This window comes from Coffea eugenioides, chromosome 10, assembly GCF_003713205.1.
Source record: "Coffea eugenioides isolate CCC68of chromosome 10, Ceug_1.0, whole genome shotgun sequence".
NCBI lineage: Eukaryota > Viridiplantae > Streptophyta > Magnoliopsida > Gentianales > Rubiaceae > Coffea > Coffea eugenioides.
In genome coordinates, this window is record NC_040044.1 from 7,609,081 (window position 1) to 7,623,195 (window position 14,115).

Here is a 14,115-nt window from a genome sequence, read left to right on the forward strand (position 1 = left end):
GTAGTCAAAGGAAGGGCTGAAGGATAGTATGTCAATCTCAGAATACTTTTGGATAGAAAAAGAAGAAGTGGAGGTTCAAAACACACCATGTACGGTAAAACAAGCTTGATTCTTCATCATGCTGGTTAAGCAGTACTGATTCCATTTCTTTCCTACAAAGTAATCAAACTCTACAAGAAAGAGGAAACACTTGGAACTTAAAAGGGAGTCTAAAGCTTAATCTCAGACTGTCCCTAGCTGAAAAGGAGAGGAAGTTGAGCATAACATAGATGAGTTGAAGAGGACCCTCCAGAACAAATCATTCTGAATAATTAAATTCAGAATCAGGAACCCACTTTCATGCAAAAAAAAAAAGATGTCCTTTCGAATCAGGATCTTCCAGCATCAGCCTTGCTTTTTTCTTGAAACACCCTTTTAATTGGATAACCCTTGTGATATAAAGATGTAAAAAACAAACTTCTCAAAAGCTAGAGAATTATTTCCTCCTGTGGGTCAATTGAAAATTGCAGATTCTCTGCGTAGGCATAAAGCATTTCATCATATACATAGATATTTAGATGATAAATCTTCATATAGTTACAACAGGCCAAAAAAGAAAAAGACATAAAAAAAGGATAAAATGTGGGACTGGGACAGATACTCTATACCTTTACTAGCTTCTACTTTTATGGAAAATAACTAAGATAGTAATATGTTGTTCTCGATCAACAGTTTCTACAAACTTTAAGAGAGCTAGCCTTGTTAGATTCTATATTCTACTTCCACCTTGCACCCCACCATTGTCCTTTGATCACAAGTCAGAGATGTTCTTTGGCTTGGTGATGTTGAAGGTCTCCTTGGTCTTGTTGAGGGACTTGCATGAACCGAATTTGCAGGGGTCAGCTTCAATCAGCAGTTGAACAACTTCGTTCATTGTTGGGCGAAGAGCTGGATTCCTACATGTGCAACGGATGGCAACTCGCAGCATCTTAATCATTTCATCCTTGAAAGAACCTGAAATTTTCTTGTCTAAAACTTCCAGGGGTCCTTCTTTAGTCTCCACCTTGGTTGAAACCCAATAGATGATATCCTTGTTCTCTCCAAATAAGTCTGCCTCCACTGGCTTCTTCCCGGTTATTAGTTCCATCAGTACAACCCCAAAGCTGTAGACATCACACTTGGTGGTTGCCTTGGAAGAATATGCATATTCTGTCACAACACGCAAGTACCATAAGAACTTAAGCATTAGGCTGATGGGCATTCTCTCAGTAATATAACTATACATGCCAACTTTTAGGAAACCCTTGGAAGCAAATCATAGTAATAACTGTAATTTCAGATGACTAGGATAGTGTTTTTGGATTTCTTTTCATGGTAGCCCGAGAGTATAGTTTCCTACTCGACGGTGGACACAGTTGCAGGCTTGCAGCTGTTGTGACAAATTTTTAGTAGACTAAATAATTGCCAATATAATTATTTTAACTAGTTTCTTTTTTAACTACCATTGCACGAGTTTGAAGACTCTCTGATCAGGATGTACCAATTTGAAAGGCAAAAAGATTATTTTCAGTATAGAATTACTAAAAGTTGATGTTTGGTTTGTGTGGTTCAAGGATTAAATACCTGGGGCCAAGTAACCATAAGTCCCTGCAATAACTGTGGTTGTGGAGTCTTTCCCTCCTCTTGCCTGCAAAACCTTTGCTATCCCAAAGTCTGCAACTTTTGGTTGGTAATTGATATCCAGTAAGATATTGGTAGACTTGATGTCTCTGTGAATTATGGGGGGCAAAAGATCATGGTGTAAGTAGGCCAAACCCTGTGCAACTCCCAGTGCAATCTGATAACGAGGAGGCCAATTCAGAATGATCTTTTCTCCATGAAGTGCATCCCAAAGGTTACCATTTGGCATGTATTCATAGACCAATAAGCTACAATCCAAACTGGAGAAGTAGCTGTACAACTTGACAATATTCTTGTGCCTTATGCTTCCTAGAGTCTCCACCTCAGTTTTCAGCTCCTTGTCTAAAACCAGTTGATCATCTGAAACATAATCTTTAGCTTTTCTGCTCCAGAGCTTCTTTACCGCGACAACTTCTCCATTGCTCAACTCAATTTTATACACTGTGCCAGAGCCTCCATAACCAACTATATTCTTATCAATCATGGATTCAATGATCTCACGTTGATCAAAACTTACACGATGGAAACTTTTCACATCAAATGAAAAAAAAGAGGAGGACAAGGTGTCCTCATGCTCCATCATCGCCCTATCGTTGTGGAACCATCGCTTTAGAAACAGGACAATTCCAACTATGACAATTCCTACAGATATCCCAATCACCCAAATATGCTTTACCTTTCTTCTGTTGTAAGCTGGTGAACAAAGGGGAAAACCTCTACGGGATGCATTTAGATGGTTGGGCACACAAAGGCCTGGGTTTTGTGAGAAACTTTCCAGCAGACCTGATCCCTCTACAAAGGGGGGAGGTATGGGACCAGAGAGCATATTATTTGAGAAATTCATGGAATTTGGCAAGAGTTGAGACAGACTTTGTGGGATATTCCCTGTAAACAGATTGCTAGATAAATCGAGAACATTAAGTGACTTTAGTAAAGATAGTGACTCAGGGATGGAAGAATTAAACTTGTTCCCTTGAAGGAGCAACAAATTGAGCTGTTTAAGGTTGCCAATTTCAGGAGGCAATGAACCAGACAGGAGATTGTCGCTGAGATCAATCTTTACAAGATTTATCACTCGAGAGATCTCAACAGGCAGAATACCTGAAAGTCTGTTGTTCTGCATGAAGAGTTCTGACAAATTTTTTGCACCTTCAATTGTTTTGGAAATTGAGCCATTCAAGTGGTTATTACTAATATCAATGATTGACACATGTGGAAGGCCTAGAAGCCCTTCAGGAATTCTGCCTTCCAATTGGTTGTGATTAACTCGAAAGCGCAGAAGAAAGTTACACTTTGCATAACTTTCCGGGATTTCTCCAGAAAACTTATTGTCAAGAAAAAGAAAGTACAACAGTTTACCTCCATTGCATACATATGCTGGCAGTTCTCCAGACAGCTGATTTTCTGACAGGTCCACCCCTACCAGAGGAGAAAATCTTCCCAGATTTTCTGGAACTTTCTCTGTCAAATAATTCTCATAAAGGGACAACAAAGTCAAAGTGGTTGAATTTCCGAGGAATGCAGGAATCTCTCCAGTTAAACTGTTGTTGTAAAGCTGCAGGGATGCGAGGTTGGGAAGGCGCCATAGAGCTTCTGGAACCTTGGTGAATTTGTTGACAGACATGTCTAAATCAACAAGTGCAGTCAAATTACCAAACTCCTCAGGTATTTCACCCTCAAGTTCATTGTAGTATAGCTCAAGCTGTTTCAAATTCTTCAGCTGCCCCAGCTCCGACGGGAGCTTGCCAACCAAGTAATTTCCACTCAGCTCAAGATCAGTGAGGGATGTCATGCTGCCTATTGATGCTGGGATTCTGCCATGTAATTTACATGTGGTCAAGATCACTGTCTGGAGCTTTGTCAGCCTGGAGATGTTCTCGGGCAATTGCCAGAAGTTGAAGCCGTCATTCTCATTGAAGTTCAGCATCTCGAGGTTGGTGAGATTTGTAAATGACACAGGAAAGTTGCCCTGGAAGTAATTGTAGGACAAGTCCAGTGACCTCATAGAATTCAAAGGTGACAAGTCTGGCAACGACCCAGTGAGATAGGCAGAGCTCATTTCCAGCTCTTCTAAGAGAGAGCAGTTGGTGATACTGCTAGGAAAGCTACCATGGAGATTGTTGTGGCCAAGACGAAGAATCCTTAACTCAGGCAGATAAGAGCACACATCTTCAGGGAACTGGCCAGAGAGTGACCATCCAGAGATATCAATCTTCTCAACATACCCTTGGTTATTGCAACCAACACCTTGGTAGTTACAAAAATTTTGGTCTTTACTGACATCCCAATTAGACAAAAGGTTCCCCGAGAGAGACGTCCTCATCAGAGTAAAGAACTGAGACTGGTTAGCAGCTGTGGTTCCTTGACAGCAGCAGAACATGTGAAGTATCAATAGAAGAGGGCAAAGGATGTAGTGATGATCCATGACAGTTTATATATTTAAACTGATAGCTGTATTTTGGAAATGGAAGAGATTGAAGGTAGTTAGATTGGTTGTTGCAGAGGAGGGGAAGAGGAAGAGAAGAGGTATATAAATGGCTTGATTGATGGGATTTTTGGGTGCAGTAGTAACTAGTAACAAGCCATGATGATGATGAAAAAGGAGGTTCGTGCAGTAGTGTACTAGCACTGCTGAATGAGATGGGGAGTGCATATCTTTGCTAAAGAAGCTTTATGTTTATACCCTCCCACTAGCACTTGTAGAGAATAACATCAGTGTGCACTCCTTTGTACAGATGAGATGTTTGAATAAACTGCATCTGATCCTTGTTTCTGCATGATAGATATCAATAATCTGCACCTTTTCTTGTGATAAAAACGTTGGAACTTTGGATGAAGCTCAAGCACCATACAGGTATATCGATACTAAGAAGTTACTTAAAAAGTTTGAAATTGAAAGCTCAATTTGTTATGCCATGTACAGTGTCTAAGCTTTATCTTCTTGTTAAGCAAATTTTTTATCACAACGTACAATTATTCTTATCAGCATATGTAGCTTGCGTCCATATTTGCAATATATATAGCCTTGGGGCCCCATGTTCCATTCCTAATGTTTGGTGTTTTTGCTGTTATTTGTCTCGAGCTGTCGATTACTTAAATAGATTCTTTGCTCTAGTTTGTGCTTTTGCTCCCCTTCCGTTCGGACTCCAAACCCGACAAATTTTTTTTTAGGTACGGATTAAGAAATAATTCCGTTATCCGAATTCATTTATTCTCACAAAAAAAACGGGTCGGACACGTAATATAGGATTCCGACCCGTATTCGACCAAGATCCGAAAAATACATTAATAATTATAAAATATAAATATTTTTAGATACAATAATAATTCTTTTACCAAAATTAACAAATCCTAATCTTGTTGGGGCCTTATTTCTAAATACAATAATATCTCTAAATACATTTATTTCTAAATACAATAATATAATCTTGTATAATATTTCTAAATATATTATTTTTGTTGGGTTTTATTTTTTTTCGGATGGACCTGGACCCGTCGGACCCGATTCCGAGATCCTAAGCACAAGACCCGTCCGGTATATAGGTCGGGTTAGGAATTGGTATATTATAACGGTCCAGAATTTTCAATTCCGACCCGTTGACAGCACTACCTTCTATCTTTTGATTCTCTCATAATGCTTCTCCAAAGGGTAAAAAACCTGGAGGGTTCCTAAATTATTGCCGTTATCTATTTTTGACCCATCATCTAAATTTTGTTTCCGATTGGCCCTTGAATAATTAAAACTGCATACTTTAAGGATTTCTAGTGACTTTAGGCTTAAATCTGGCCAGATTTAAAGGGCATTTTTTTCCATTCATAACTAAAGCATCGAGACCAGTATTAGAAACGCTAAAAAGAGGTAATCCTTAAAAAATTGAAGGATTACCTCTTTTTAGGGTTTTTTATGCTAATCCAAATACTTCAACTACAAATGGACAAAAATGCCCTTTATATCCGACCAAATTTATGTTTAAAGTCACTGGAGTCCTTAAATGTGCATTTTTAATTATTCAAGGGTCAATCGAAAACAAATTTTAAATGAGGGGCCAAAAGGAGACAACAACAATAGTTTAAGGCCTCCCTAGATTTTTTATTCTGCTCCAAATAATCATCTTTCTTTTTGTACCCTGAGTTCACCCTTTGAAAACCCAAGTTTTCCAATTGATACATTTTTGCCAGAAAAAAAATGCATCATGCATCTATCTTAGTCAATTATATTTCCCTTCCTAACATATATTGCAAGCATGGGGCTTGTTTGCATTTGCTCTAAGCAATCTAATCACAGTTATGAGATAAAACTTGTTTAAAGTGCTCTCATTCACATCTAACCTTTGCTTTTGTGCTCAAAAACACCAGATCAAAAGTTTTTATTTCTGCTCTTCAGATCAAAAGATGTTGAAATTAATCTGCTCTTCTATAGCTGTTTTATTTCTAAAAAGTTTTAGAACAAAAGTACCAAATCAAAATTTTGAGAGCTGAATAAAGCAAGAGCTTGTATTCTAACGCTTAAGGTCCAGTAGAGAGTCGAGTGTGAGTGTTTAAGGTCCATTGAGTCGACTTCTAGTCAGCAATTGCCTGTAGGTTTGACTTTAGTGGGTCCCCCTTAGACTGCTTGTATTCTAACGCTTTGTTGGAAAGAAACAAGAGTTCACGGTGAGGGTTAATAGCTGGTTTAAGTCGAGTGTTTCCCCACCCCTTTCTCCCACATCGGTCCAGTAGAGAGTCAAGTGTGAGTGTTTAAGGTCCATTTAGTCGGCTTCTAGTTAGCAATTACCTGGAGGTTTGACTTTAATGGATCCCCTTAGACTGCTTGTATTCTAACGCTTTGTTGGAAAGAATAAAGCAAGAGCATGCCTAATTAGAAGAACATGTAATTAGCCCAAGGGAGATAAGAAAGTACAAAGTAGCTTTATTTTAATTGCCACTATTCTAGGTTGACCCTAGTTGGGACCTAGATTTATTAGTGCCCCATCTGCGTAGACTTTACATGTAGACGATTTGCGCAGAACTGTTTCTGCCTATTGGAATAGGACTGGAGGTTATGCTGAAATCCCTGCTGATTGATGGGTGAAGATAAGCTCAAGTAGAGAACATATGAGCGTCACATCAACTTTGGTTCTCTTAAAGTTTTTAAATTTCTTTGTTTTTTTTCTTTCCTTAAACTATATGCCTTTCCCTATTTTGGCAAGAATTATGTTAAGAACATCTTCTTCGTTCTTACGCTCTCTATAATACAAAAATTGAGAAGATAACTTGGTTATGTTTATCGTTTATATTTTGGGGAAGATAATTGTAACAATAACGTATCAATAAGTCTTCAATGTTCCTAGTCTCTTTGTCGATAGTACTATATCTTTGCAGTGTGCATGAAATTTTCCATGCAGGAACTAGCCTTTAGGCTGTAAATTTGTTACGCACTAAATCAAGTTCTCCAAACATGATGATCATTTTTAGATCTAGTATTTTCACAAATTTAATGCATTATACAAAATTGTATTTGAACAAAAAAAAAAATCCCAAAAGAGGGATTGCTATAAAAGTTTTAGCCATGGCAAAACAATAGTAAGCTATTGCATGCAAGGGAGGAAGGTAATACAATAGTAGTTTCTTTTTCTCTTAACCTCCTGAATTGGACTAATACGTAAGAGGACTTTTACATGGTGATGACTTTTATGACTTTTGAGACTTGAGAGCATATAGAAATGGGGTCCTCACTCATGGAGGTGCAAAGAAAAGATGCCCACTCTCCCTAAAGGTAGAATATTTGATCGTGTCGATCTAAGCACTTGGGAAGGACCAAAAATCAGTGTTATATTTTTGGCAATTTCTCTTGATGATGGTTTTTTTTTATCACATATTGTCCTGTCATTTTCATCGAAATCTAAATACCATGACATTTTCTAGATCATGATTGGCTTCCATTCATATCTCTTCAACTCTGTTTATTAATTCACACTCTTAAGATATGTTGCATTTCCTTCTCCAGTCCCTGCTAACGAACTCAAATGACAAATACTTCGCTGCCTGAACTAGAGAATAATAGAATATGCTAATACTAGATTAAAAAATTTGGTTCATTTTTCTCTTGGAAAATAGAACTAATGAAACGAATATTCTTTGAAATTAAGAAGCAAAAGTTAGCCACGACATTGATCAAATTTAATTGCAGCTGCGTTTGGCCGCATCCCATATGGAATGATGGATTTAGAAGATTAAGTCGGTAACACCACTGTGCTTTTAGTTAGTCAAGACGTAGATAAAATTTTTCACTGGAATATTACTTGTGATTTTAAGTATGTGGCACCCCATATTGGAGCAAGCACTCTTTATACTAGTTGACCACTTTTTCCAGTATATTAATAATAATAAAATTCGTTTTTCTACGTGAGAATGATGATTTCCATCTTGAAGGGGTCTTCTTTGCACTCTCAAAGGGTCATGTGTAGATTTAAAAAGGGAAGAAAAGGTTGCAGAAACAATTTGAAGGGGCATTTGCTAGTCCGAACATTTTTAATTTTTTTCTTTCCGTCAGCGAAGAGGAATATATGTTTTCAGATGTGTTTTTTACCTTTTAATTATCCATTCTTTTTTTTTCTGGTATATTCGTTTAGAAATTCTTACTTAAAATTCTATTTTGAAATTAAACACATGTTCAAAATATCTATATTACCAACCGGGGTTGGGCCAAGTGGTAAGCAGCTTGGTTCCGTTTAAGCAGGTCTTGGGTAGGCAACCAAAAAAAAATATATCTATATTCTATCTATCCATACTATGCATAAAGGCAGAGAAAAGGGTTGGCGTAAACATCTTTTATCACTATTTAAACTTCCATTTTTGTCCTCACAAAAACTAAATTTTATTCTAACTATCCAATTATATGTAACTAACATAATTTTTATTGTAACTACCAATAGGTTTGAATATCCAAATTTTTTATTATAGAAAAAGATTTAACTACAAGATAACTACCACTCGGCATAACCGCCAAGATAACTATCAATTCATTAAAGAAAATTTCATAAACATTAATTTATTTTTAAATTGCACACATATGGGTATGCCCTTAGCACTAGTATTATAAAAGGAGAGAAAGGAGTTTGGGATAAACATTTACTGTCATTTTTACCCTTATGAAAACTACTCTTACTTTAGTTACCTACACACATGTTGTCAAGATAACTATCCATGAACATTTTTAAATTTTAACTATTTAACCATATGTTTTCAACATAACTATCTCTAAGCATTATAATTACCTATATAGAATTATTTTATGAAAAAATTTAAAAGATCAAAGTTTACTTTAGCAATGAAAATGCTATCAGTGTATAAAAATTGTACACTGACATTGAATAAAAAACTTAAGTCTTATTTTTATTAGTTACACACCGATCCAATGTACCTTGATCTCTAATCATAATTTATCATTAGGGTAGTGATGTATATCAAATCGTACTAGATGATTTTTAGCAAATTGTTATGAAATTTGCTTTTTATCGTTTGAAAAAAAAAAAAAAACACCGAAACTTGTATATGTCACATTGGTTCAACCAAGTCTAAGAGCCCATAAATAACCGTTGGATCCTCATCTACGTGGACGTGGTTCAAACATGTAGTTGGGTCTGGTCCTCACTCCTTTTTTGTGGCAAGAATATGCTAATCTTTAAGTATGCCATGTTCTAAATTTGAAAAGTTTCAGCACTTCAGCACTAGCTGTCAAGCTGTTAATACCAAAGGTTTCAACAAACTTTTTTAAACCCTTTTTTTAAAAAAAAAAAAAAAAAAAAAAAAGTGGCTAAAACTGCTGAGGGGGATTGGTCAACGTATTATTGGATTAAAAATTCTTTTCTTTGTTTCTATCCGTTGATTAATCTATATATATGCAAGTACTAAATCCAATTAATAATTTTTATATTTATAGATGGCAGGTCTAATAAAAAAGAATTAATGGATAATTTGGATATTTGGGGTTTAATCCATTGAAATAATTCTACAATGGGGTTTTCTGAGACTCTGATGGTTGAATTTGCAAAGCAAGAAATTTTTTTTTATTTCAAACCCTTTACGTATTAGCTAATTATTGGTGCCAAATTTGTGTATCTATTATATGGATAAAAAAGGGTGTTTTTGGAACAAAGATGATACTGGTCCTTTTAATTGCCGAAGTGTAGTGGATTGCCAAAAATCAGAAATTGAAAGTCGTTGATTGCTATGCGGGATCCTAACCCCTAAGAAATTTGGATTTAGTTAGTCTATCAAGTTCCCATCTAGAATATGTCCATGTCTTATTCGGATTTTGTTTAGTTAATCCTGCCCTTTTTGGGTTTTGGCACTAAAGTTGCTAGGGAACTGCGTCCTATACATTAGCATGATCTCCCACCTCTCCGCTGCACTATCGTCTTTGTTTCTTATAAAGTCAAGTTAGTTTGATTCACGATAATTTCAGCTCCAGACTGAGGTTTTACCGATTAGAAGTTTTGGTTCGCCGGGTTGCTTCCGTGGTAGGTTTTTCTATCAAAGCAACGCGGTATACATATTAAATTTCGTTTTCTGAGATTAATAATAATCATCATGAGCAAGCAGGCTGATCATGACTTGTCATCGTTTCCGTTTGAGGGACTAGGTATACCTGGGTCGTTGAATTCTTCTGGACACCCTGTTGACGACGATCGGGCAGTTGAAGAAGTGATCATGACGAAAAAGAAGCATCTGTTTGTGTACCTCATGCCATATGCTTCTGCCGACCGATGTATGCGGTATTCTATCCAGTCCGTCCCACTTGAGAGTCTGATCGTGGATGCAGAAGATGAAGAAACTTCATCTGATCGGCATTGCAGGGAAGATCATGCAGATTCTGAACTTGAAGAAGTGCTCACCGTGACCGACAGGGATGAATATGGTGTGGGCTGCGTTAACATAGGAACTAGAGTGTTCTTAGTCGGCGGCCTAAAGCATGATGATGACGAATTTCCGGCATTCATCTACACTCCCCGGTCTCTAAGCTGTGACTTGCACTGCTATGATCTCACCCCCTACAAACAATTGGTACACCTTCGGGCTTCTTCATCTGTGGCCGGTAATGGTGATCACGGTGGTGGTATCCCTATCCCTCCTCCAGAATTCCATTTAAAGAAGGAGAAGCTAGGAGGAATGCATGCAGGCATGTCTACTCCCATTCTAGAGGAAATTGATGGTCTTTTGTACGTACTTTGTGGGCCTTGCATGCTCACTGGAAATTACACCCCTGATCCTAGCTTTGAGGTGTACGATCCTCGCACCAATGAGTGGTCTCCCCTAGAAAACCCTCCTTTCTATGAGTATTGTAGCAAGTACTATTTTAACCGGGGGTGACGTCCATTCTCCCACGTAGTTATTGATAAAAAGCTGTGCGTTTCAACTCGATATGCCTCCTTTGCTTACGACACCAGGAGTGGCAAATGGGAGACTTGTGAGTTGTTTGTTGGTTTCAAGGTCGACCGCCTTAGCATTCCTTGGGAAGAAAATGAATTTTGCAGGCGCCTTGAATCAGATAGGCCTTATGCCATGGACGATATCAAGTGTGGTCCTCCATTTGCATTCCATCAAAAGGGCGTTGTTTATGATGGGGATATCCTGATCTGCAATCTACCTGAAGAAACCGCTCATCCATTGGTCGCCTACCAGTTGGGGGCCAATGGGAAAGTTGAAAGAATGCAGAGCTTAATAACTGTGAAGTGGTTTCAGAATTAGGAGCATCCCCGCACAGCTTTGGAACCCGGATTTTGATTTAGGGGGCGAGCGGTCAAACATATATAATAGATAAATTTTAGATTATAAACTTGAATAATAACATTCAATATTGAATAATCAATTACTAAGGTTAAAATATAATAGAAGAAATTCTAAAGTGAAAAAAAAATTGCATTCAAAAGTGGAGTTTGGTGAAGAGTTGCTTAACATAAGTTTATTGGAGTTAGGGCTTAACATAAGTTTATTGGAATTAGGGAAGATCCGTGCTTGATCAAAATATCAAAAGTTGAATTTTTTTATGTTTAGTTTTGATTAATACTCCGATTATTTTAGTTCAAGTCAATTTAGTAATGATAAAATTGTATCGTGGTTGAATTTTCTTATGCTTGTCTTTGGTTTCTTTTATTTGTCTTTTTTTTTTTTTGGTATAGTGTCTATTTGGTTACTACTTATAGTTCTAATAATCATATCTAATAAAGAAATTACTATTTCATTATTTCATTAGGGGAAGAGCTAAATTCACACTCTTCTATACTAAATTCACACCCCATGCATTTATTGGACAACATTGCCCTTATTTATTCAAGTTATTTGATGATTCTTATAGTTTCAAGAAACAAACATTAATAGAGCACAAAGGGAAAAAATAAACATTGTAAAAGAGAATGTTTCAAATATTTTATAAGTGCTTAAGAATAAAATTTTCAATTTTAAATTAATTTAACAATCCAAGTTTTCAATTGTGATTAAGCATGTAAATACAAATTCTATTAAAAATTAAGCATGTAGCAATACCTAGCTCTGCATTTCAATTTCATAAAATTAAAATCTAAATAGTTTTTAAGGTGGAATATTCAATCATATTGACTTCTTATACTAATATCTGCCATTTGATTATGTGTAAGTTTAAAAAAAAAGTTCAATAAAGTAAAGGTAGTAGGCTATAAAAGGAGAGAAAAAAATTGGAGCAAGCTCAAGAAACATAAATTCTGGAATGAAATAAATAAGAAAAGGAATTTCAATATAGAATTGACATAAAGATAAGGGTGTAGATTTTTTTCTTTGGAAATACATTACTAATGATAATCTAAATACTAATAAAAATTAAGGACATGAGTGTCTAATAAATGTATAAGGTGTGCATTTAGTATGAAGGGGGTGTAAATTTAGTTCCACCCTCTCTTTAGTTACTATTTAAGAGTTATATTAACTAATCGTGTATACTAACATTGAGGTGATATTGTTCCATATACTACTATAAGGAAACTAATAGTTGGATTGTTAGAGGACATTTTTGCAAAGAGAAATTAAAGTAGATTTTTTAAGTGATATTTAAAGGTTATATGAAATATTAATTGTATACTAAAATTAATTTTGCATTAATTTTATATCATATGCTAATATAAGGAAACAAGATGCTTTGTAAATGGCTAAACATGGTGCTTTGCAAATCTCACGTCCCTTTCAACAACCATTGCTCTAAAGCAGATAATAATAATAGAATGCTACATGAAAATGGAAAACAAACATCAAATCGTTCGATTGAAACTTACATATCAAGAGATAACTTATATATCGTTCGATTGAAACATGCACTAGATTGTGGCGTCATCTACCTTATACCAAGGTTCATTAGCCACGTGATTAACAGGTCAAGGTTCATCCATTCTCAAGCGTGTCCGATTCCTCTAGATCCTATGAGCTTGTCTCTTACGAGTTTCGTCACAAGTTGGCAACGTTTGTATCAATAACAAAGTAAAAAGTATTGTCATTGTTTAAAGCTACAAATCACCCATGGATGCTACAAATCATCATTACCCATCAATGTGCCTTTTGTCCCTATTGTGCGGGGTAGTAGAGCAACCACATCTCCAATGCACTCTCCGGTATGGCAGATCTTGTTGCAGCTGTAGGCGTTCAGACCTCCTAAATAGTGTCTCAGGCATTTGTTCATCCTCATCATTATCGGAGAGGTCCACCACAGAAGTCTGACCACATCTCGAACAAAAAGATTTGTAGATGTTGTGGAAGGGTCTTGATGAGGAGCAGTATTTGCGTTTATTTGGAAAAACTAGCGAAAAACCCATCGAAGACCCTAATAAGTCATAGATACGATCAAGTTTTCGCTTAACTCATTATTCATCCTAAATGACATATGTGGCCTAACAAAGGATGAACCAACACCCGTCGTATAGTCGAATCCGAGTAAGGGAGTAGGCATCACATGGAAATGACCCCCAAAAGCAGGAACACATGGAGGTGCGGAGAACGCTCTAAAATGGAAAAATTGAGTGACAATGGTAGGATCATAAGGAGCATGTATAAGAATAAGATGTAAATACTTGAAAATCCTAAACAAGAAAATGCAATAATGCTTACTAAATAGTACTTGTACTGAATAGGCAGAGGCAATACAATTAATACTAATAACACTATTAATTAATAAACTATTACTAATTAAACTAATTCAAATTCTAATCAAATGTAATAAATTAATCTAAACTACATAAAACCCGGAGGCTTGAGCTATAGTTGATTGTGCCGGTTTCCCTGTGATTTCGCATCTCATTTCGTCCTTTTTTGTCCTTTCTCAGGTCCGTGCAACCTCTTTGGCTGTTGGTGCGCTTTTCCTCATTTCTTCTTTTGTTCCCTTCTTCCGATTGTGCCCTTGTCCTGGTTTCTTTGTAATTTTGTGGTCAATTTTGTCCTTTTGTTTCCTGTCCATCT

At 36.5% G+C, this 14,115-nt stretch overlaps 1 protein-coding gene across 1 annotated transcript; it reads right to left on the reverse strand.

Moving 5' to 3' along the window:
* Positions 1-496: 496 nt before the first annotated feature.
* On the reverse strand, positions 497-4,312 carry LOC113748762 (receptor protein-tyrosine kinase CEPR1-like). Its single transcript, XM_027292308.1, has 2 exons — positions 1,603-4,312; positions 497-1,188 (listed from the first exon to the last, which is right to left on the reverse strand). The coding sequence occupies exons 1-2, from the start codon at positions 4,082-4,084 to the stop codon at positions 791-793; spliced, it is 2,880 nt and encodes a 959-aa protein (XP_027148109.1). The 5' UTR covers positions 4,085-4,312; the 3' UTR covers positions 497-790.
* Between the last annotated feature and the right edge of the window lie 9,803 nt (positions 4,313-14,115).

Coding starts and splice junctions, on each gene's coding strand:
- LOC113748762 (XM_027292308.1), bottom strand. CDS start 4,084: ATGGATCATCACTACATCCTTTGCCCTCTTCTATTGATACTTCACATG. Junction 1,189..1,602: donor TTATGGTTACTTGGCCCCAG/GTATTTAATCCT, acceptor GTGTTGTGACAG/AATATGCATATTCTTCCAAG.